The sequence below is a fragment of the Zeus faber genome (genome assembly GCF_960531495.2).
Source record: "Zeus faber genome assembly, chromosome: 5".
Lineage (NCBI taxonomy): Eukaryota > Metazoa > Chordata > Actinopteri > Zeiformes > Zeidae > Zeus > Zeus faber.
Genome location: NC_137192.1, coordinates 8774625 through 8799187, shown reverse-complemented (window position 1 = coordinate 8799187; position 24563 = coordinate 8774625). Strand labels below are relative to the sequence as shown.

General features: G+C 40.2%; 1 protein-coding gene across 4 annotated transcripts; it reads right to left on the bottom strand.

The window, feature by feature from the left end:
* Window positions 1-61: 61 nt before the first annotated feature.
* On the bottom strand, window positions 62-22609 carry LOC307229973 (SRSF protein kinase 3-like). 4 transcript variants are annotated; one of them, XM_080000117.1, is made up of 15 exons: window positions 22486-22609; window positions 21314-21608; window positions 21099-21207; window positions 20925-21012; window positions 7753-7840; window positions 7450-7556; window positions 7168-7336; window positions 6700-6725; window positions 6268-6324; window positions 5645-5975; window positions 5308-5414; window positions 3463-3570; window positions 3158-3227; window positions 2959-3051; window positions 62-1239 (listed from the first exon to the last, which is right to left on the bottom strand). In XM_080000117.1, exons 2-15 carry the CDS (start codon window positions 21552-21554, stop codon window positions 1055-1057), a joined length of 1779 nt encoding a protein of 592 aa, XP_079856243.1. In that variant the 5' UTR covers window positions 21555-21608; window positions 22486-22609; the 3' UTR covers window positions 62-1054. The 4 variants fall into 4 exon arrangements, with proteins under 4 accessions (XP_079856243.1, XP_079856246.1, XP_079856245.1 ...); XM_080000120.1 differs by having other exon boundaries at window positions 5308-5411; XM_080000119.1 differs by lacking the exon at window positions 22486-22609 and adding an exon at window positions 21873-21893.
* Between the last annotated feature and the right edge of the window lie 1954 nt (window positions 22610-24563).

Genomic DNA, 24563 nt, shown 5'->3' with positions numbered 1-24563 from the left:
AACACACAAACACACAAAATACCACACGCTCGAGCACACACACACGCAGAATGTTCAGGCTCGCACTGAATCTAAACTCCTCCCTCATCTGCCTTCCCTTCCCCCGCGCCGAGTTACTGCGAGCATGATATGAATGCTCAACACGGCCGCTGACCGGCACGGCTCCCCGGTCAGAGGCACACGGGCAACACACACACACAAACACACACAAACACACACACAGACACACGCGCACACACACGCACACACACACACACACACACACACACACAGACGTTTATCAAAAATAGCAGGAAGCGCAGGGGAGTTTTTGTTCTAACTTTGTCCTACATTTTTCATGTATTTAATTGTAGATTATGCCACTAAAGTGCTGCTAGCAGTGCACATTCTACATGTTGTTTAAGGCTTTTTGAAAAATAGCCTTTGAGTATATTATTCCATTTTATGTTTACACTACTTATTATATTATTATTGTTATTATTATTATTATTATTATTATTATTATAATAAATACAAGCAGTATATCTCCAGCATTCCACAATAAAGCCATGCCTCACACTTCAGACGTTTTTTTTTTCTTTCTTTTTAATCTTTCACAGTAGTGCAAGGAATAGGATTTTCTCAAAAGGTACAAATTGGAGTACCAATAAATAAACAAATAAATTAACATTATTATATGTTGGTTTATTGAGAACTCCAGATCGTATTACTCGCGTCCGAGTTGATGGCACAAATGACATTATGTGGCTTAATCTCAAACTTCCTTTAAAATACTTTTAAGAACAAACGACCTGAGTGAATCAAGAATTGACATTAAGCTCTTACATAAACCCGTTAGAAACGTAAAACCCCCTGCTCTTCAGCTATTATTCAGAGCTGTGGCAGTAAAAAAAAAAAAAAACTGGCCTCAGATTACCAAGCAATTGTCACTCCCCCGGTGAACGAGCCCTGATTAGGAATCAGAGACTATTATTGTAATCGGGGACGCCCCAGAGGCTGCTTAGCCTGGCGGTGACACGCCGGACGTGACGCAGTGGAAACACGGCTTGTCTGGCTAGGAAGTGATCCACGGGTGCTTCAGACACTGGGCAGCTGTGGCCCGTTTCTCTGGAAGGAGCTCCAGCATGGTGGAGAGGAAGGCGCTGAACTGGACGGCCTGCTCCCGCGGCCACTCGTACTTATCCTGCAGGATCTCACACAGGCTCCATGGCTTCAGCTTCGAGATGTGCCGCAGGTGTCCTGGAGGGGGGCGAGGGGCATCCGAATGGTGATGATAATGACACTGTAAAATCACGTTTAATAACGTTTTTTTTTTAAGGCTTTTAAAATGTGACCCACCGCAGAAAAAAGGTACTTTTTATGCCATTGCACTTTTTTTTCTTTTCACGTCATTTGAAAGTGGAGAATCAGAGCTTCAAAACAAGGTGTCACTTGTGTTAATCAAGCAAATATTTTTTAAAGCTATGGCTTGTTAATGACGGGGGTGCGGCAAACTGTGTTTCTGAGATAATCACCTTCAAAGTTTTCCAAGGGCTTCTCATCTTGTTTACAGAAGTGACGTCAGCTTTCTTATTTGCGTGTTACGCCGCTTACACAACATTGAATCCAGGTGTGTGTGTATAAAACACGTACAATTTAAAAGTTGAAGTCTACCAAAACAGTTTCACATTGTGACTTCACATCACATGGACTATGGAGGAATGATCTTCACCTGGACGGTCACTTTAAAGGAAACCATCGATCAGCGTTCGTGCTGTTCAGCGTCTCGGTAAGTGTTCCCCATTTAATCTAACCGGAATATTTAACGCCACGGTTTTACAATTATCTACTATTTATAAATCAAACTCGGCTTTGAAAATACGTTGAGAGATAAAAAAAAACCCACAGTAAAACACCACTGTCTGTTAATAATGAACACTGTCACTGGCAACCACTTTTTCCCCTAGATTCACATCCCTTGTATCACTCTACATACTGTACGTACATGTTCATGATAACATTAGCTAGCAGCGACATCTTGTGACGACACATACAAACTAAAATGGAAGACTTGAAGAGAAGAATGTCCAATTTCATATCAATCACAGTAAATATTTGTATGTAGGGCAAAGTTCTTTTTGTAGGGTGAATAGTTGGCTACGTTGCTGGAGTGTTAGTGGAAGCTCTTTAACTACGAATACCAGTTAAAAAATCTTTTCAAATGAATATTCTGCCTCAGTGTTTAAGATAATTTAGTAAGTAGCCGTGTAGTAGGTGTGATACTGTGCAGCCAAACGATTATTATGGCAAATAGCGGAACGGTCTTGTATCACTCTGAAGGGGATTATTTTGCGATAATGGTTATCTGACATTATCTCTCACTAACTCCTTACAAATGGAGTTATCAAGATTGTCTCACTATGTCTTTGAATCAGGGCAGGAGCGGGAAGGGGTTGTTTGATTAACATACACTGTCGTTTGAATTAAGATTAAATATAAAACTGTCACGATCAAAAAATTATAGTTATAGACAATTAATTGTCATATAAATAATTGTGATTTAATTGTCTTTTACGTCGATTTTGTCACCATCATAGTATAAGCTTTTAATACTGTTATAATGACATGTTGTCCTATTATAAACGCGCTATCTACTGATATTGAACATTACAACATAAAAAATCAGGTAGTAACTGATTTAAACTCACCAAATTCAAATGTCAACATCAACATCAGCTTAAAACGACCCTGAAGTTTGGTTTTACAAAACGATCGCAGTGAGCTCAAATAATTCCGGCGATTATGTAATAACTGTGGCAGCTCTGCTAAAAAATTAGAAACTGTATTAAATCCTGTTCATGGCGCCTTCTGAATTACTAAGAAGTTAAGAACATTTTCCTTTAAACAGATGACCACAATGGCATGATTGTTGGCGGGACATCATGAATGAATAACTATTATGTACATTATACTTGTTACCTTTAGGGTTGAAAAATCGCTTTGAGTTCCTCCCTGAGAGAGCAAACTTGGACGGAATGGGTCCCAGCAGCTCTATGATGTGAGCGATGTGATCTGATGGGACACATGAAGACATATTGCGCATTAAGCACATTAAGTATAAATAAAATGAACTGAACTGAAAACATGAGGAGCAGCGCACACAGCTGTCACATCCCACCTTCTGCCTGAGAGAACGTATCACCAGCTTGGGGCTCGAACAGATACTCCCCCGTGGCCATCTCAAATGCCTGCGGAAGACGGAACGAAAACAAAATTTGTGCGGAATAGCGATGTGATCCAGGACCGTAAAGTGAGTTGACGTGCGGCGGCTTGACGTGAAGTGACACAGTGTGAAGAACAGGGGCCAATCAAATAATGTGACGTGACATGAAATAAAGACAATGTGACGTGAAGGTGAGAAGACAAGCTGAATAAGCATGTCAGTGAATGCTCTGGTATTTGGATGGGGCCCGCTACACTCACCATGCAGGCAACGCTCCAGATGTCGGCAGGCGTGCCGTAGTCGGCGCCGAGCAGAACCTCGATGGAGCGGTACTGACATGTCTGGATGTCCTCGGTGAAATGCTTGTGCTATAAGGACAAGAAAGACAAAACATAGCCTTTACCAAAACCCACCTGCCAACCTTGGAAAAATATTGTGAGGACCACAACAGTGAAACAGGGAGTGTCCATGGCGGTGAAATTATTGCAGCTAAATGACTCCATCAGATTTTTCACACCGTAGCCGTCTAATAACGAGGATAATCACATTGTATGTGAGATACTACGGCTAACTACAGACAGTATACACAATGATATCATTAGAATATACACCTTGAAATGCATCATCTTGTAAAGTTATCCAACATGTTTACCAACTAGAGATGCACAGATTTTCTTGGCTGATTCCAATTTCAGATTTTCCAAAAGTCTGACCTGCAGATTCAAATTTCCGATCTGCTGGACGCCAATGACAAATACATCCCGTGATCTGATCACGCTCACGTGATTGGACAGCTGCACATACAGACTACTGCTGCAATTTTCAGTTATCACAATCGTGAGATTGCTGATTTTGACACTGTGTTTATTATTGTTCATTATTCACTATGGAACATTAAAAGAACATGAAACTGTCCCTGAGTTCCAATAAAATCGAATCCGGGATGGTCACCCAGTTTCAGTATAAAATTCCAAAATTCCTGCAGGTTGGCAAGTCTGCCATAGCAATGTGCTAATACCATGTATTTAACAAATTATCTCTTAAACTTGAACTTGAACTAATATTAGTAATGCTACTAATATTACCTTTTCCAGAGTATTACCACCCAGAAGACCATGTTTAATCATAAAATAGTTATTTATCATGAATAGTTGGTATCTGGTTGGTATCTCATATAAAAAAATCTGGGCTAATAATTAATTATAATTTTAATTACATTTATAATAAGATAATTAATAATGAATTATATTATTAAGGTGATAATAATAATAATAATAATAATAATAATAATAATAATAATAATAATAATAATAATAATCATAATAATCATAATAATAATCATAATAATAATCATAATAATAAAGGATAATTTTTACAAGTTTATATATATATATATATATATATTTGCCCTTTTTAATAAAGGCTTATCTGCAATGGACATCGATACACGAGGGAGTCATATTCCTCGATTCCTCTTGGTTCATAATAAACATGGTTGATGGATACAAGCTGTGACTCATTTTGCGTGGATAAGCAATATTAAAATATCTCATCCTTATTCAAAGACACAAAGGAGAATGTATTTATTTCCTCTCTTTTTTCCTCTAAATGAAAAAAAACACAATATTCTGTGAGCCAGCCAAGCTTCTATCTGTGTGCTCATCGCTGGTCTGACTGAAGATGGAAATAGACCATGAGGTGGACATTAAAGTGTTGTTTTTGTTGTCGGAGAACCTCCGGGAAAATCCTATTGGCTCCCCTACAGACTCCTTTCACACAGGTCACGTGGTTTATGAATTCCTGAGATTGCTAATTAACAGAAAATTCCCTGGCGAGAGGTGGACCTGTGAGGGGCCCAGAGGTGTGAGAAATGTGAAACGTTTTGAGGAAGTCTTTTTACTTTAGCTTTAAACTAGAAATGTTATTGAATTTCTGTGAAGAAATACTGTGAAAGTACGTCCAATGATATTCCATGGTATGCATTTTCTCACAGTACAATTTGACAAAAATGTTTACCAAAGTACTTTTGATATTTTACAAATGTCTGAAACTCTGGATTTAAACCACTTAGATGTGAATTATTCAGTGTCTGAGTGGTGACTCACCACCCAGCAGGCGTTCCCGAGGTCGGCGATCTTGATGAAGATTTTATCAGCGTTCTGCGCTTTCAGCAGGTTTACCAGCACCTCCGATTCAACAGGACCTCCACCTGCTACACCCAACACCATCATCACCACCACCACCACCACCAGATTACAGCGGGAATGTTTTCATCTAATCTATCCAACGATCTATCCGAAGCCGTTTCAACGAACAATTAATGGTGCAAAAATGTGCAGAGCTGGCAACCAATGAAATCCTGTAGATACTTCCATGCTGTTACATTACCAATAGGAGGGGATGTTAAAAAAACAACAACAAAAAACAAAATAACAGGCTGACCATGTGAAGGAGAAGGAGGCAACAACATCTGTCCGTTTCTTTCCGCGACTCCGTGTTTCGACGCCAGCACGGCTGAGGACACAGGAAAGTCGGGGGCATTTTGGCAGTGCCGTTCCTCCAGTGGGGTGGCGACCACTTCCTCCTCCTGTAGGAGGGTCTGCCGGCTGAAGGTGTTGCTTGGGCTGCCGGCTTTCGAGAGGCAGGGGCTCCTGGGGGAGGCAGGGGGAGCAGCAGCGTCTGAAAAGGACACGTGGCATTTCCCCCTCTCTCCCCGTCGCCTCTTCTGCTTCCCGGTCCGCCTGGTGCTCCGGCTCCTGGAGACCCTGCCGGTCTACAGGAGCAGATGGGGCCTGAAGTGAGCTTGGGGTGCGAGATGTCATGTTTCTCAGCTCTCAACATTCCTTAAAACCTGTCTTAATTATTATTATTGTATTAAATATGAAAAGCTCAGATTAGAGAATTTTGAGAAAATTGCATTTTAATTATAGATGGTGAGGGGTAATGTGTGTTAAATGTGTGTGTGGACTAGTAGAAGGGCTAAAACATGATGTGACACCATTACGGTCCTTTAAGGTCGGCAGAAGAGACAAAGGTTTGTAGGCAGAATGCGAGAGCCATCTTACCCACACCCCCAGTGTTTGGAAAGCCCCGGTCAACTTCCCCAGCAGACTGGAGAAACTCTGTGGAGGTCATCACAAGAGGGTCCAAGAGACACAAATCATTAGGTAACAGCACATTAAACACTGATAAATGAAAACAATACAAGGCAAAAAAACATTTTTGACAGGGACCATAAGTTGTGGCTCGGGCACAAAACTATTGAAGTCCCTGTAAAGTGAACTCAGTGATTTGTTTCTGAACACATTATACATGTTACAAAAGCAACAACTGCCTTGTATTTTTTACTTGGTAATCACTAATCGCAATTTTTTTTTGGCTGTGTAGTCAATAACATATTTTTCTGTGGTGTGACGAACTCAGAACACATTTATTTTTGTTTACAGGGACTTTAATTATACTTTGTCACAAGAAAACACATGTTTAAAGTTCCATACCTGTTTCTCTCCTGGGCTGCTATTCCCTGGAAAAGGTTGAGAAATCAAATGAAAATGTTACAGAGACATTTGCTGTCAGTATTGATTAGTGAGTAGTTAAAAGATGCAAATATCCAATCATTATTAGTGATGTAGGACTAGCAAAGACTCCATTTGTTTTCTTAGCGAACCATTCGTTCGTAGCAAACAAATCTTTTTAACAACTCAGGAGTCGGGAGTCACTTCAGCAAGAGTTGTTCATTCGTTTTGTTCGACTCTTCAGACTCTCGTCCATTGTTCACAGGAAGTCCTCCATCGCTTACCGTGCACCGAATAAAACGAACGAAGAGTCTGAAAATTTAACAAATCTTTTTACTGAGTGACTTACTGTGCAACTTTTTATTTACATTTTCTAACATTTGTTTGTATTAAACTGCAGAAATTGGACAGCTATAAATGCCACACAATTATATGGGCGGCTCCACTTACGTGGGGAGGCATGGAGAGCGTTGGGGGACACCGGAAGCTGCCAGAGCTTGGTGTCGGCTGCCAGCTCCCGAATGTAAACCTCATCCACTCTCAAAAGGATGTTCTCTGGTTTGATGTCTGTATGGATGATCTTGCACTTTGTGTGCAAGTAGTCCAAGCCCTGGAGAACCTGCAATACGGGATAGAAATATAGTCAAATTACACTGTCGTTCTGGTCACAAAATGATGAATACAATAAAGGTTTCAGTATTTTAATGTGTGGTGTTTCGGATGGGAGGGCACCTGTCGGAGGATGCTCTTGACGCAGGGCAGGGGGAGGCCGCTGTAGTTGGATTTTATGATCCACTTTAGCAGCTGGTGGCCCAGCACCTCCAGAACCATGCAAACGTCTGAGTCCACAGCCAAATCAAGGAAGCACTCTGATAATTACATTGAGCACACACTTCATCCCTCGTGCCAAACGAAAAGAGACGCAACGTACTAAAAACTAAGTAATAGCTTGAAAGCTGCGGCAAATACAACCAACTTGGGAATCGTGTTCACTTTGAGACAATACGGATGGATCTTTGAGAGTCCAAAGGATACGCTCTCCATTCTGTCCGGTGGTCCTAAAGTCATCGATGAGCTGGACGACTTTTTCCCGTTTGGAGTCTTTAGGGTCGCTGTCCCTCACCTGATGGGGGGGGAGAACACTGAACAAAGTATGCATCAACAAACAGTCATTGTTGTCTGTGTGGCAAGGAAAACTATAGTGCACAGAATTGCACATTGTGTCTTTTCTCTATATTCTCATATTTTGGCTATTTCCGTATATGTGCTTGGTTATTTCATTATTATTAGGGGAACAGCCCCTAGGGCTATAACCTTATTGTTTTTGCTCTGATTTTGTTCCACTATTTGCTATTGATATTGTACCGGAAAAATTCTGTGAATTTTTAAATCTAAAACTATCTGGAACACAACATCAGCAGACGCTACGAACACCCACCGCACGAACACACAAACTTGTGTGTCAGCAACCCCGTCTGTGTCTGTGCCGGAAGGCCCTGAAAATGCCACTCGGGTGGTGTGTGGCAGGCGAAACTGCCAGATGCCTTATGACAGATGCCTTATATCATCATGCAAGTTCAAGTTCTTAAGGTTATTTGTCATATTTTACTATAAATGTACAGATTCCTGTTTAGGATGTCCATTCGGACCGTGTCCAGTGTAGGGTGTAGACTCCATCGCTCTGTTGTGATTCGACGTTACCAACTATGGGTTTATGTATATACAGTATTTACTTTCTTAAGTACTTTCTTACCTGGTAGATGTCTGTAGATCTGTCTGATTGATATTTTATCTCTGTGGTCCACATAACTTTGCCGGAGTAATGAAAAATACACAAAAAAGTAATCCACAAAAACTCGTAACCACGTCAAGTCGAATCCACTGAAATGTGCGACTGAGTGATGTGTTCAAGATCCAGCGAGGTGTCAGAAAAATAGAAGCTGTGAAATAACTAATTGAAAATGTAATCCAAGTGTCAAACTCTTTGATTTTATTATTATTTCTCAAACATTGTTTTTCTTAGTTAATCAACTACATATAACATGTTTATAAACACTGCCTACTCTGACAATTTCATACAAGTTGTCTATTTTTCTTTTACTTAAGATTGCCATTTTAATAATATAGTCATTATTTGTTGCGTGATCATTACAAATACTGTGATATTTATTTGATTATTTTGTCCAGCTGTTTTGGACAACTGTTTAATAAAACAATTATCTATGGCGTAATGTCATGACATACATAATGTCATGACAGTTTGATTCGTGGAATTACATGAATGTCACTACATAATGTTTATAAGTTCAGTAAATTTTGATTAATTTCACAAAAAACAAAAAAATGTAACACATACCAAAAACGAAAAAACTGTACCCATGTATTGCTGCCTTCCCTATATTTATTATTAATGTTCTTGGCATTTTCGGGCTAAAAGTATCTGAAACACAGCAACCGCAGTATACAGTATACAACAACAGACTTGGTTGTGGTTTCATTGGAACCGGGGCGTTTCAGACATCTTGTGGTTCAAGTTTGATCAATGACGATGTACATTTCGAGCAGCAATTTGTATAAAACCGTTAAAAATTTACCGGAAGTTGAAGAATGTCGGTGTATCTTGAGTAGTTTAAGGAGCGTCTTGTGACATCATCATTTGATGTTATACACCGATCAGCCACAACATTAAAACCTCCACTAACAACCACAACCACGTTTCCACTGCAGGAACTTTCCCCAGGAACTAGGAACCTTTGGAGGAATGCGTTTCCACCGCAGGGACCAGAGTCTGAATTAAATTCAAAGTCCCAGAAACAAAAAAGTCCCTGCTCAGGGGGTAGTACTTTTCAAAAGTATAGGAACTTTTGGGGCGGGGCTTGCAGTGCTGAACATCTCTGGTTGGTTGAGTTGCAATGCTTTATCTGTCCACCAGGAGGTTCAAAGTTGTTGCGTTTGTTCAATGAAAAATGTACATGTTTTGGAACGGAACATATAAATCTCTGATTTTAAATCAACATTATTGGTTTATTCGTAGTTTATTTGACTTTGTACAAGGGAGCTGGCTGGGTAAAGTCTGGTTAATGTCCGGGTCAGCTGATTCGGACATTTGCGTTCACACATACAGCTCCTCCAGGTAATATCCAGATAATTTCTGGGCATGTGCGAAAGCAGCTTGAGAGACAGTAAAAAGGCATTGTTTACATTTTTTATTGACATTTACAATCAGCTACTACAAAAAAAACAAAGCACGGCCTCTCTGGGTCGACCTTGTGGGGGCTCTCATCGATCCCTCTCCTGATTTTGTACCAATGGTCCCTTGACAGTTCTGGTAACTGCTCTAACACCTAAGAGTGGACAATGTCCTACAAGTTCAGTGGCAGCTCCATTTTCCCCCCCAAAAAATGTCTCCAACAGCGCTGCGCCATGAGTGTACTTTATTTATTTATTTATTTTATTTTATTTTATGGAAATAATTTGAAGTATATTTTTAGTATCTGTCGATCCCCATTGCTCTTCCGAACGAAAACTAATGCACAGGTACACATTTTACTCCGCTCCCCACGCATGCACACAACACACAAATGTAATCTAACCATCTGTGCAATATGATTATTTATTGACAATTGATTGTATATGCACCTTCTTACTGCTTTTTATATTTATTGCTGCTATACTCTTTGCTTTTACACCTTTTATTGCTGTTATACTTTTTGCTTTTTATAATTATATGTAATGGAGCCTCCCGGCCTAAGAATTTCACACGAGTGTACTTGTACAACCGGTGTGACAATAAAAATCTTGAGTACTGAATCTCTAATGGATATAAACCACTTTTATAATTAGCACTTAATGGGTGTGTCATCCTCAGGTCTAGAAGCCTCCACACCTAATCCAAACATAGGCAAACTCAAACCAACTGACGAAAAATTCCACATTCCAATGGTGCAATCAACCCTACTAAGAGGTGAAAATTCCCATCCTGCCTATGGGGGGGTTCTCTATAGAGGAGGAAAACGATTTTCAGTTTACTCCTTTTATTTTACTCAATTTACTCTTAAACGGGCCAAACCTCTTCAAATGAGATGGAGTACGTCCAAACTTTCACGGATCACATCTCCTCGCCATGAACATGGAACTTACGTTGAAAGGGCCTCTTCACTACTGATGTTTGGTGAGTCTGATCCACTCTACTAACATTAATGACTGTCCTTTGCTTTACAAATTCCTGTAATTATAAACCATAGATCCAAAAACTTCCCTGTAACATACAGTATTCTAGACATTTTATTACCTGTTCGGACTTTAACTATCAGTGCCCCACAAAGCCACACACATAGAACAATAAAAATGGCTCTATCAGGTCGCTTACGAAGAAGTCATTTTTAGTTAATGACCTTATAAGTAACCATCACCTGGATTTCACTCTACTGACTGAGACCTGGCTGGACAGAAATGGCACAGTTGCACTCATTGAGACAGCACCTCCTAATTTCAAATTCATCCAAACCACTAGAGCTGATAAGAGAGGCGGTGGAATAGCTACTGTTTTCTCTGATAGTTATAGCTGCAAGGAAATCCCCCTCAGGGAATTCAGGTCTTTTGACCAACTTGCTATATCTATAAACTGCAGCGCTCCCATTTAAATCATTACTGTGAATCGGCCACCAAAATTTAAATGTGGCTTTCTTGATGAATTCTCTGAGCTCTTGTCCAAAGTCTCCACTTTTATGACTGTATAATTATCTCAGGTGATTTTAATATTCATGTTAACAATCAAACAGACACAGATGCTCAAAACTTCATGAGCCTATTGGAGGCATTTGACCTCACTCAGCATGTTTCTGGGCCCACCCACAATAAGGGGCATACGCTGGCCTTAGTCATATCAAAAGGACTTGATATCACTGTACCATGTGTCATGGATGTTGCTTTTTTAGATTACTGTTGCATATGTTTTGATGTGTCTGCTTTTTCTTTACAACAGGGACCTGAACAATTAAAAAAAACGCATCATTAACAATAATACCATTGAAACCTTTAAGTGAACTGTAAATTAGTTACAGTTGTTCATGGCATCACCAGCTGAGGATCCTGGGAACAACTTAAACTCAAAAATACAAAATATTATTTACAACATTGCACTTGTTAAAACTAAAAACACAGAAAAACAAAAAGCCCCCTGGAGAAACAGAGCTGTTGATAGGCAGCTGAAGAGTGTCGCCAGGCAGAATGAGAGTGGAGAAAGACAAAACTTCAGGTTCACCATGAAATTTACAGGGATAGACTCAATCAATACAACATAGAAATCAAACAGGCCAGACAGTCTTTCTTTTCTAAAATCATTAATTGAGTGCTTTTCTCCACTGCTGATCGACTTATTAATCCACCTTCTACAACAACATCAGAGATGCTCTCCACTGAAAAATGTGAAGAATTCACCTCATTTTTCAACAACAAAATTATAGCAATCAGACAGAATATTAGTGCCTCAACATCCAGAAATGAACCTACCCTCCAGTTCTCCAGTATTATGACTACTGCCATGTCTCACTTTGTCCCTTTAGACATAGAAAAACTAGACAATATTGTTGGTCAGCTCAGGTCCTCCACCTGCTGCTTGGACCCTCTCCCTATCACATTTTTTTTTACTGTTTTTAACTGCTTAGAAAATTAGGTATTAGAAATTACAGCTCTCTTCAACTTATCAAAGTTGTGAATGATCCACATATAACACTCATTCTCAAAAACTATCCGTTCTTCTGCTCCTGGATCGCAGTGCTGCCATTGTTGTTTCATCTCTATATGCTCCCACTTGCACATATTATAAAAAACCCACAAAATAAATTACTATAATAATGCAGATGATTCATAACTGTTTATATCCCTATCTTCTGATGATCTACACCCCTTACACTCCCTCACTCAGTGTATTAATGATATTGACGTACTTTTTACAACTGAACAAAGATAAAACAGATACTCATCTTTGGTGCAAAGGCTCAGAGACAGAAAATCTCCGTTCTCTGTCTTTAGAGAGCAAAAATGAAGCCAGAAATCTGGGTGAAATAATAGACGGCGATCTAAATTTTAAGAGACATATCAATTACATCACAAAATCAGCTTTCTACCATTAAAACATTACTACTATTAAAAAATATTTCAAAATTAAGAGGCTTCCTGTCAAAAGCAGACCCAAAATGCAGCTGCATGCGTTCTCACTGGGACTAAAAAGTTTGAACACATCACACCTGTTCTTAGATCTTTACATTGGCTCCGTTAAAACTAGAATTGATTTTAAGATACTGAGTCTGTGACAGGCTATATACACAAATGCATGGACGATGTGACCGTCATCAAAAACATCACTACAAGAGCCAATGACAAACCCTGGTTCACCAGGGAGGTACGTGCACTCCTGAGAACACGGAACGCTGCCTTCAAGTCCGGGGACAAGGACGCCCTCAGAGCTGCTAGGGTCAACTTGAACCGGGGCGTAAGAACAGCCAAGCGTGCCTATGGACAGAAAATCCAATCACACTTTACAGACACAAAAGACTCCAGTCGCTTGTGGCAAGGCATCCAGTCAGTCACAAGTTACAGGCCAACACCCCCACTGTGCGAGGACAACACAGACTTCCTCAACACACTTAACACATTCTCCAGCCGGTTTGAGGAAAACAACACCACCACACCAACAAAAGCCCGGACCTACCCGGACAATGTAACACTTCACCTGGACCGTGCTGATGTGCGGAAGACCCTACTCAAGGTGAACCCCAGAAAAGCTGCAGGTCCTGACAACATACCGGGGCGTGTGCTCAGAGACTGTGCTGACCAACTTACAGATGTTCTCACGGATATCTACAACAGCTTCATACCAACATGCTTCAAAGCCACCACCATCATACCGCTACCCAAGAAATCCCCAGCCTCAACACTGAACAACTACCGACCCATAGCACTCACGCCCATCATGATGAAGTGCCTTGAAAGATGGCCCACATAACATCCAGTCTCCTCACTACACTTGATCCATTCCAGTTTGCATACCGTCCCAATCGCTCCACTGATGATGCCATAGCAACAGCACTCCACCTATGCCTGGCTCATCTGGAAAACAAAAACAGTTACGTGCGGATACTGTTCATTGACTTCAGTTCCGCCTTCATCACAGTCATCCCCCAACACCTGGTGAATAAACTTAGCGAAATAGGCATCAGCACCCAACTCTGCAACTGGCTACTGACTTCCTTACTGATAGACCACAGACAGTAAGAGTTGGCAAAAACTCCTCAGAGACCATCACTGTGAACACTGGAGTCCCCCAAGGATGTGTGTTGTCCCCTCTGCTGTTCACACTGGCGACGCATGACTGTTGTGCCAGATACAACTCGAACCACTTCATTAAGTTTGCAGATGACACAACAGTTGTGGGCCTCATCAGTGACGACAACGACTCAGCCTACAGAGAGGAGGTACATCAACTCATCAACTGGTGTGACAACAATAATCTACACCTCAATGCAAACAAGACAAAAGCAATAACTGTGGACTTCAGAAAGAAACACCCACCACACATCCCACTCACCATCAATGGCAGTGCAGTGGAGTCTGTGAAGAGCACCAAGTTCCTGGGGGTGCACATCACAGACGACCTGACATAGTCAATCAACACCACCTCCCTAGTAAAGAAGGCACAGCAACGCCTCTACTTCCTTCGCCAGATGAGGAGAGCTGACCTCCCCCCTTCTGCCCTCACCACCTTCTACAGGGGTGCTATTGAGAGCATTCTTACCAGCAGCCTCTCGGTCTGGTATGGCAGCTGCTCTGCTGCTGACCAGAAAGCCCTACAAAGAGTGGTGAGGACAGCAGAGAAGATCACCAAAACAGCACAACCATCCATCCAGGACCTGTACCCGTCTCGCTGCAGCAAGAGAGCCACCAATATCATTAAGGACCACACCCACCCAGCACACAAACTGTTCACCCTCCTACCTTCTGGCAAGCGGTACCGCAGCATGCGGTGCAATACCACCAGATTCAGGAACAGCTTTTTTCCAAAGGCCATCAGACTACTAAACTCACCAAACACAACATGAAAACGAAACCCACAAAGACCAACTGACTGCACAATATTTACATTTTTACAATACATATGTATCCTCTTGCTGCTAGCTTTGTACTGCACCTTATTACCTAAATAACATACCTCATTTGACTTCTTGAGTATATTAAGACTATCCTTAGTCTTGTTGTGTTGTTGTGTCTATTGTAGTTGTCTTTTTGCACTTTCATGTTATATGTTGTGTGTTACAAATATTACTGCACATTTGTAGTATGGGGAAACGCAATTTTGATCCTCTGTGTAATTACGTGTTGCATGGTACGATTGACAATAAAGTACACTTTGAACTTTGATCTTTAAGATTCTGTATATTCTTGTATTCTTGTATATAAAGCTCTAAATGGCCTTGCACCTCAGTATATAAAATAGTATATGCTCATTATATACAAACCAGCAAGAGCTCAGGTCCATGGGCAGTGGTCTTTTAACCATCACTTGTACTAACTCTAAAGCAGGGGAGGCTGCTTTCTGTATCTATGCCTGAGAGAGGTGTGTGTGTGTGTGTGAGTGTGTGTGCGTGTGTGTGTGTTCTGTATGTTGTGAGATTTCTGTGTGTGTTCTGTATACTGGGAGATTTGTTTATTCTGCACGGACTGTTCTTATGGTTGCACAGACATTTCATATATTTTCTTTGGTTGTATTTCTCTGTAAAGCACATTGTGTTGCCCTGGTATGAAATGCGATTTATAAATAAAGTTTGACTTGACTTCTGTCCCAAGATTTCTTAAAAATGACTCAAAACAATGAATTGATTATCAAAATAGTTGGTGATTAATTTAAGAGTTGGCAATGAATCAATCAAAAGACTAATCAATAGAACTAAAAAAAAGCCAATTAAATTAATTTGTAAACAAAAACAAAAAAAATGAAGTAAAAACTGTGTTAACAGTAAAACAATCTTGAGTGTTCAGAAGGATCCATTCACTGGTTAGCCTAGTTTTTGGTTGTACAAATTATTATTATGTCCCTGGTGTTTATTTTATTCACTTTTATTTATTGATTTTTATTATTTTATAGTTTCATTGTTGTTAATTTTTTTTTTATCTGAATATCAGTTTGTTAACTCTGAGATAATAGCCACATTTAAGCAGGCGCTGCTGTGTGCCAGCAGGGAATATAATTAATATTGGGAAATATTCTTGCCAGTGGGGGCAAGAATTTCATTGAATATCCCTGTGCCATACTGTGCATTTGATAATAAAGCTCTTTGACTTCCTGGTGCCTATAATATAATGTGAACACAGTACACATTATATAAATGGGAATCATCTGAGACCTTATGATATGATATTATCGTGATATCGGGAGTTTTGCGATACATTAAGTATTGTGATTAAATTTGTTGTGATACTACACAATTATTTTAAGTCAAATAAAATTTGATAGATCAAAGACATTTATTTTGAAATCAAAAGACCAAAGGCCAAAGACTAGGTTCTATAAATCCACACACCCAATTGGCCACTTAAGAAAGAAGGAAAACGGCTGCTTACATCGTCTACCACTGTCATTTTAATGTATCAAGTATTTCATTGTCTTCCCTCTTCGTAGTACATTGCAGTGTTTGCCTTACAACACTGTGTCTATCTTACCATTAAGTATGACACTGTATTGCTGCAACCCACAACTATTTAAGATGTCCACTATCAAGCTGACTATCACTATTATTATTATTCACTATATGACTTTATCTTTCTTTTAGGTAAATACTTTTATATTATGTATGCTACACAACTTCTTTGCATTTTAGATTTTTTAAATACAGTTTTTTAATACAGTTTGAATACTGTTTAAATGTTGTTTTTAAATACCATTTAATTTTAATCACTACTATGGCCTTATTTTACTTATTATGTAAAGTTGAGTTGGCTCTGAGACTAAGAATCTCATAACTCGTAATGATTCTTGCATGGTATTATTAAGTATTTGACAATAAACTTGAAACTATAATTATATAGACCTAGTTTGAGTGACATGACAACAAAAGCTATAAAAAAGTAGAAGAATAGCTTTTATTTTTAAATTAAAAAGCTGTGGAACATGATTAGATCTCAGAAGCATATAGACCTGTTCTCATTCATATGACAAAAAAGGCTGAACTTTGGTCACTCCTGGTCAGGGTTCAAAGGTCAATATCTCAGGTCCACTGAAATCTCTCTCTTATTATGTGAATGTGTTTTTGTGTAGTTAGCGCCATCTCATGGTAGAGCAGCTCCCTGAAAGTTGACGAGTTGAAACATCAGTCGGAAACCTGTCAGTCGACTGCGATTCTTTAAGTCGAGCAGTCATGTTTTTGGGGTTTTTTTCCCAGTCAGTGTTGCAATAACAACAACAGGATAAAACAGATAGAAGCTTAAAACATGCACAGGGATAACATTTTTAATGAGGAATTATAAATAAGGGGAATCATAAATATATTTTTATGTGTGAATCGAAATCCACACCCGGACACGGCTCTCTGTGTGCCCTGATGGCGGAGAGCGACATGGAGAGCCGAGCCCCGTTCCTCCAAATAAAACAACTAAAAACAGTGTGGGGACGGGGCACGGAAGACCGGCACATGACTCGTAGACTCGTAAGGATTATTTTCTCCACATAACGCATGGGGGGGGGGGGGGGGTGATTGGGGAGAGAGTCACGGAGAAAGTCTCACCATTATGCACGGTTTCGTTCCTAAGGATGAGGAACCTTCATAAGGAGACGTGAAATAAAATAAGAACACACTGTTTTCGCGTCGGGTACAGCCCTATCTCATGGTGACACCCTGCAATTGAATGAATGGGCATGTTTACATTTGAAACTAAACACACCTGGCAGTCCACTGGGAACTGGCAGCCAGTTCGTGGTCTAAAAATGTTCAGTTTGGACGGAGCCTCTTCCAGAACACTGCGCCTTTGCTTTTTTTTTACCTTTTTTTAATTTAATGAGCGCCAAGCTGTCCCTGAGCACATGGAGCAGCGCTCCATGTATGTGGACGTATACGTGCAACAGTTAAAAAAAAAAAAAAAACGCATTTCTGCTCAAACACTGCATATTTCTGAATGTTAATTTTCATATTCTAAAAATTACAAGGCTTCAAGTTAAATCAATCAGTAAATATTCGACTGTGAGTGAAGGTTTTTCTTTTTACAATTAAATGGTTAAATAAATCATGCATAAATTCATCTCATTTCATCATAACACATAGGCCTGGCCTACAGGAAAAAGCAGTTTATATGTTGTTGTATCCAATTCTGTGTCTCCGAAACCTGTAATAGGTACCTAGCATGACTAAAATGGTCCCCGCATATTGCTGCCTACAGCTATATTTATTATTATGAATTATTATTATCAATAAATATTATTCTTTCTATTCGTCTGTTGGTTTCTTATGCTGATTGTCTGTAGAGAAATGCACCACTCCTCACCATGACAAATTAATGTATATAAAAATGTTTTTGGGGGGAACTCATTCTGATTTTGCTTCAGATTCATCAAATGTTCTGAAAACAATTAGATTATATTGTTCATCATATTATGCAACAACAATGAGACTCCCAGTATGTTTATCTGACAGATACACTGGACTCCTCGCCGAAATAAAGAGCTTTTAAAAAGATTAAGTACAGATGGAAATTATTATTACAACAGTAATTCCGACCCGAGGTGCCCGACCCCCAGAGTGGGTCAGCAGAGATGGCAGCAGGGACTGCGAGGCCTTGGGCGATTTGTGGACTATGTTTCCTAAATATTGGTTCAAAACTCCACATGAGGGTTAGTTGAGGGTTAGTTGTAAAATATGAATTGTAACAAAATCTATGTACAGTATTGTAGTATTGCAGTATTGCAGTATTGCAGTATTGTTATGATAAACCTTGTTATGATAAACCTTGTTATGATAAACCAGTATTGTTATGAGAACCTGGTTCTCCTACTGTTGTTTTTAGCACTGATCGGACAGTTCTTATGGGGCTATATTAAGAAATATATTAAGAATGTTCCAAACAAGGAAGCAAAACTGTGTCCAACTGCAGGGTAAGCTGTGGGTCACCAAATTAATCAAAGGAGAAACATCAACCATTTTACATAGGCACCTCTCTCACAAAATAATGGAGAGAAAATGCAAGGAGCAATAATTTAGGAACCGTGTGAGATGACTTGAAGGCAGGCCAAAAAAGGCGGAGAAAAAAAGTCAATGAGAATTGATGGTTTAAAGTGCGACGGGGACCGAGCTCCCCTCCCACTGAATCCTCCTCATTTAATTATTTTATCTGAAACTCGATGGGTCTACTTCCTTTGATGGGTGTAATGAAGTGATTATGGGCGTTAATGGCCGAGCCAGTATATTGTTTGACTGACAATGGGTTAAATATTTACTCTGCAAAAGCAAATCCATTAGCGGACCAGAGGCAGATAATATTTCAGACAAAGTTATATAGGCCATCATAGTGTGAGTGCCCGAGAGCAGGTCACCTAGGGAGCTGAATGTGGCCCCAAAGTCGCCATTTGAGAAGCCTACCTAAAAACTCTGAACTCTGATACTGATTTCACAATACACAATACGGCCACAGATTTTAGCAAACAAACTTTTACGTGACTTTAATCTCGATTCATTCTAATTTAGTTGGGTGGATTGCAGACTTTTTTTAAAACACAAAAACCCCCAGAAAGTGAGGATTAATGGCGTTTTATCTACGGAACGCTGCTCTTTTACACCGGCTCCCTGCGGAGCTAAATCCAGTCCCCTCTTTTGTACTTTTGTACATTCTTTTTCAGAGATGACTGTGGGAATCTGGGCCGAGATAGACCCGGTGATCACTGTTTCATCACAGGAACACTCCACCCAGTGTTTGAGGGCTTTGAACAGTGGTGTACGGCTGCTCATGAAACAAAATGCTTCTAATGTAGATGCCAATATGCGGACTCTGAATCTGTTTGAACCTTTGCACTTGATTTGGCAGTTTGAATGGCCGGGGCAAGACCCGACTCGATTCTATTGTGAAGGTGACAAGCTTCATTGTGGCTGTTGTCCACATAGCACTTATTGACATCTCTGTCCGACGGCCAAGGTCTATAAAAAGCAACAGAAGGAAGAACTCCTTCATAGGCTCATGGACCCATTGAACTATAGTACTTTGTTTTGACTTCAAGTTGGTGTCGGCAAACGTGTGTATTTTGTAGTTGTTGTATTGTTTTTCCTATGTTTTTTTCTTTTTTACTTTCCTATTGACATCCTTTGCACTGAGAGAAATTAATCAAGGTATAGGGTGGATTAGGTTATTTTATTCACTGTATTCCTTTGTATTTACCACAGGGTACGACCAAATCCTATTTATCAATTTTTTCTTGTTTTTATTTTTAGTAATCAATCTTTCGCTCCACCACTGTTGTCTGATTACTGTCATGTAATCTCATAATTTGTGGACTTCAGGAAGCGTAGCCGCTAATTGGGTATGTGGGTAGTAGCTAATGGGGATCCTTATGAAATAAATTAAACCTTCTAATTATACTTCTTTATATTGTCTTATTCTGGAGCAGCCAAAAGAAGAAGAGATTGTCTTATTCCAACCTTGAATTTTGGATGGTGTCCAATTCTGGACAAAATCAGTTTGAAACAAATAAGAGAGCTTCCTGAAAGAGCGATTGTAACCCTGTGAGGGAAGTCCAGTTGGTTATCGCACTTAAAGTTTATAGTTCAAAGTTAAAATTGTTTGTAGACAAAGCTGAAACTTTCTTACGTGTCCCATTAAATAAGGCAAGTTACAAAATGATGGTTAATGCTGATCACAAGTAAACTCAAGTCAAACAGACATTGGCTTAATACGTTAAGCCAGCAGTCGAAAACATAACTTTTTCATTTGCCAATATGAAACAGGCAGATTAAAATCAAATTTAACTTATTTTCCTTCTTCACCTCCACTAGATGCTTGTTTGGGCATTTGTCTTGATTAAGTTCCGATGCAATTACAGTGCTCAAGCTGCATGTTTGCTGTTGGCGATTTCTATGTCAATTTCAATATTGTGATAAAAGTTAAACAATATGAAATTGTGAAGTCATCAGCTGACTTGTGGCAGATAATAACAAGGAGAAGGGAACACTGACGCATTTCAGAAGCGTGATCTCGTCCAGAGCCGTCTCTGTGAAAACCGGGGCGCTCTTCACCACCTTCAGGGCCACGAAGCGTCCACTCCTGTACAAAAACCACCGCGGTGCAAAGCTGCTTTAAGAAAAGGTCGACAGTTACAGTAAAAAGGTTGGTGTTGTGGCTGTACTCACACCATATCCCAGCAAAGCCACACGGTGGAGAAGTGACCCCATCCCAACTTCTTAACCACCTGGTAACGATCAATGAAGATCTCCCCAATTTCCACGTAGCAATAGCCTCCTACAAACGCAACGCCCAGGCCCAAGTCAACTCGCTTTGGCTTCCACATGGGTGTTATTTATTTTAGCTTTATTGTGTTACTTTTTATTTAAAGGGAGCAGCTTACCTATGCAGTAATCCACTAAGTTTTCCTGTAGCTCATCATCAGGTCCCAAAGGTTCGGGTGAAGTAGTTGGGGGCGCTTTTGGAGGCCGCGGGGTAAGATGGAGTGCGGTCGCGCTGAGGACGGGTTTCAAACTCACCTCCGTGTCCGGAGCAGGAGGAGGCTCGGGTTCGGCCGGCGGACTGGAGGCACCGACCGGGCTGAGGGACAGCGCTGATATGGCAGCGGCGTAGGAGGAAGACATGTTGCGGAGTTCAGTCTGACACTGTCTGGGTGACCGTGTTTCTCACACGTGAACCTGCAACACAAGGGTATTCGGATCAAGGCCCACTTAAAGAATTGCAATTAAAGCGGTAATCCACTGCACAGTTATACTATCAGTCCCAGAATTTCATTCAAAACCTTCAGGTTTACCATTGTCTTTGCTCTAAGACGGCCACTTTCTTTTCTCAAAAGATTTGTTTGTTTTTCAGTGGATCGCTTAAGGTGATAGGGTTATTTCTCCATCTGTGTGTGCTGTTCCTTTCTGTAAATGTTAATATATATTGACCGATTGACTGACCACAACTAGCTACGCTTCTTTATCAAATTCCCTGTTGGTGCCTTTCACTTCTTGGTCTTCGGGGAAAGTGATCAGCTGTGTGGGAGGCAACACGTTCTCCATTTGCTAAATTAACCCAATAGAGCAGTGGTTTGAGTCTTGCCATTTCAAAGGGGCCAGTGTGTATTTATTTTTGGCCTGCGTGGTTCCGTTGAATGGCACGTCAACGTAAATAGCCCCTGAAAGTGTCCCAGCCGCAGCTCGCAGCCCATGACGGCGTGGAAACAGAACGCGGTCTGAAATCAAATGCTATGATATGAGTCTAATTCCTTTTCGACCTAATACAGGTTGACAGAGCCATCTTTAGCTAACACCGCGCACTCTAGATAGCCCGGTTAAGCCTATTTAACCCATTTAATTACACGTTAAGCTAATATATGTGCAATGTCCAGCGAACTAAAGTCACTGAGTCGCCAGTCGCATGGGTTTACACGTTTATAATAGGGTTTAAAAGTACGTTACATATTTGTCGGACTTCCCGGACTCACGGGAGGTATAAGCCTCGACACGTGCTGCGGGGGTGAAGGCTGTATTAGTCCCAAACACGTTATTACAGGCTCGTTATCCCACTTACCTCCGCGGACAGCACTTTAAATCCGTGTTTTCTCGAGGCTAAATGTGGTCGCGGTGTCGTCCCGGTTTGGGGGTTGTGTGCGAGCAGTGGAAACAACGTGGCGTGACACTGGAGCCCACTGGACCATAGCATATCAACACGCTTCTCCAGTGGGAAAGGCGGACCTTTTTATTTGTATTTATCAAGTCAGATAAATAGTTAGAAATATAGATAAATATTAACAATAATTATAGATCAATAATCTTTCTTAAAGTTGGCTCACGTCTTCAGACATCATTTTGATATTTTCTTCATTTGAAAGCAAATATTTATGCATTATATACAACTGATCTATATCTGTTTTATTTTGTGTTAAAATTAGCCTTTGATTGAGTGAAATTATGAAATCCATTCATTCAATTCATTATGAAATTATACATCACTAACATAAATATCATGTATTGTATTTATTTGAGTAATAAAATGAGTTTTAAACAATAGTGAAACACATTGTGAAATAATTGCACTTTTATTTTAAAATTGTTTTGCTATATTTACTTGAATTAAGGTATGAATCCCACATATACAAAGTCGGCCGAGCATGTAGCCTATTATTCAGAGGCCTGTTTATGAAAAAGCCAAAGATGATGAACCAAGTTGGAAGAAATATCTTAAAGTTAAAAAAAAAAAAAATTAAAAGAAGAATATCAATAAAAGTCATACAACTAAAAAAGAAAAAAAATGCTTTTAATGTTTATTGGCAACTCAGTGACAACAGAGCTAAATGGCTACAAAAATGGTACAGGTTCATAAATAGACAATACGTTTGAATAGGTTTGCTTTGCGAGCTAAATTGATGTTTTTTTTATTTTTCGTCTTTACGTAGCACATTATATGAAAAATACATTACGACCCCCAGTGCACAGCAGTTTGGTCATTGTTATCAGGTTTTACAGTTGCAAGAGCCAATCTCTCGAGGATACTGAATGGATATGAACACGACGCTACAGTTAGTATTTCAGTTGGAAAATAACAAGCATTTCAGACTTTCCACACACACAGATTTAAAAATAATAATAATAATAATAATAATACATTCAAATGAGTCCAACATGGCCAGGAAAAAAAAAAAAAAAAAAGTCCAATCGAGGAAATCACACAATCTAATAAACGTACGACCAAAAAAAAGTCGTGAAAATACCATTACATATTTTAACATTCAATACTCTGATCACGTGTCTACTGCGATAACAAATGGAACCGAGAAATGGAAAAATAAAAAATAAAATAAACAATCCAATGGATTTGAATGACATCTGATACAAATAACAGAACGAGAATGAACTTTCATACGCAACATTTTTTCAGTGGTTTGGCTGGAGGCCTGCTCCTGCCGCCACTCAAGCAGTCCTTTGCTACGTAAGCTTTCCATGGTTGTTGTTGTTGTTGTTTTTTTTAATCTAATCCAGTGGTCCTCACGCTGTCTTTGCCACCGTGAATGGGTAATTCATAAGTCGTTAGTTAAAATATTATATTGTTGTTAGTAGGGGAGTAGGTGCTTCGGATAAATCGATACAATCTATTTACAGGCTATAAAGAAGCGGACATCACGGCCCGGTTTTGGTCGGTCGGACCTTGAAAAGCACTCCCACACGCTGCGTTCTACCAGTTCAGGGTTTTGGACGTCACACTCCGTCCATCCCCTCACACGTCACCGTGTTCTCCGTTGGTGATTTCCCGGGGTATTAAGGCTTACGACGTTCATAAAGTGCTCCGTACGACACTCTCCAGTTCCACGTAGTTACATGTTGAAAACAAGGTGATCGAAACCCGGTGACCTCCCGGCCGGGTAACGAGCGACTGCCGCCCGGCGGATCTCAAAACCAGACCTCGGGGTATCACGGAGGAGGGGGTATACTACGAAGGGAGGCGACTATCGGATCGCTGCAGATCGCCACGGTAACAGGCGACGGCTGGGTTAACAGAAGTCACAGCAGGAGCCTGGGGCTGAGCCTGCTTCACACCTCAAAACGAGAAAACGAGCCGGAAGTCACGTTCGTTCCAGGGGCGTCGGATTCTGCCGGGGATCAGGGACACGT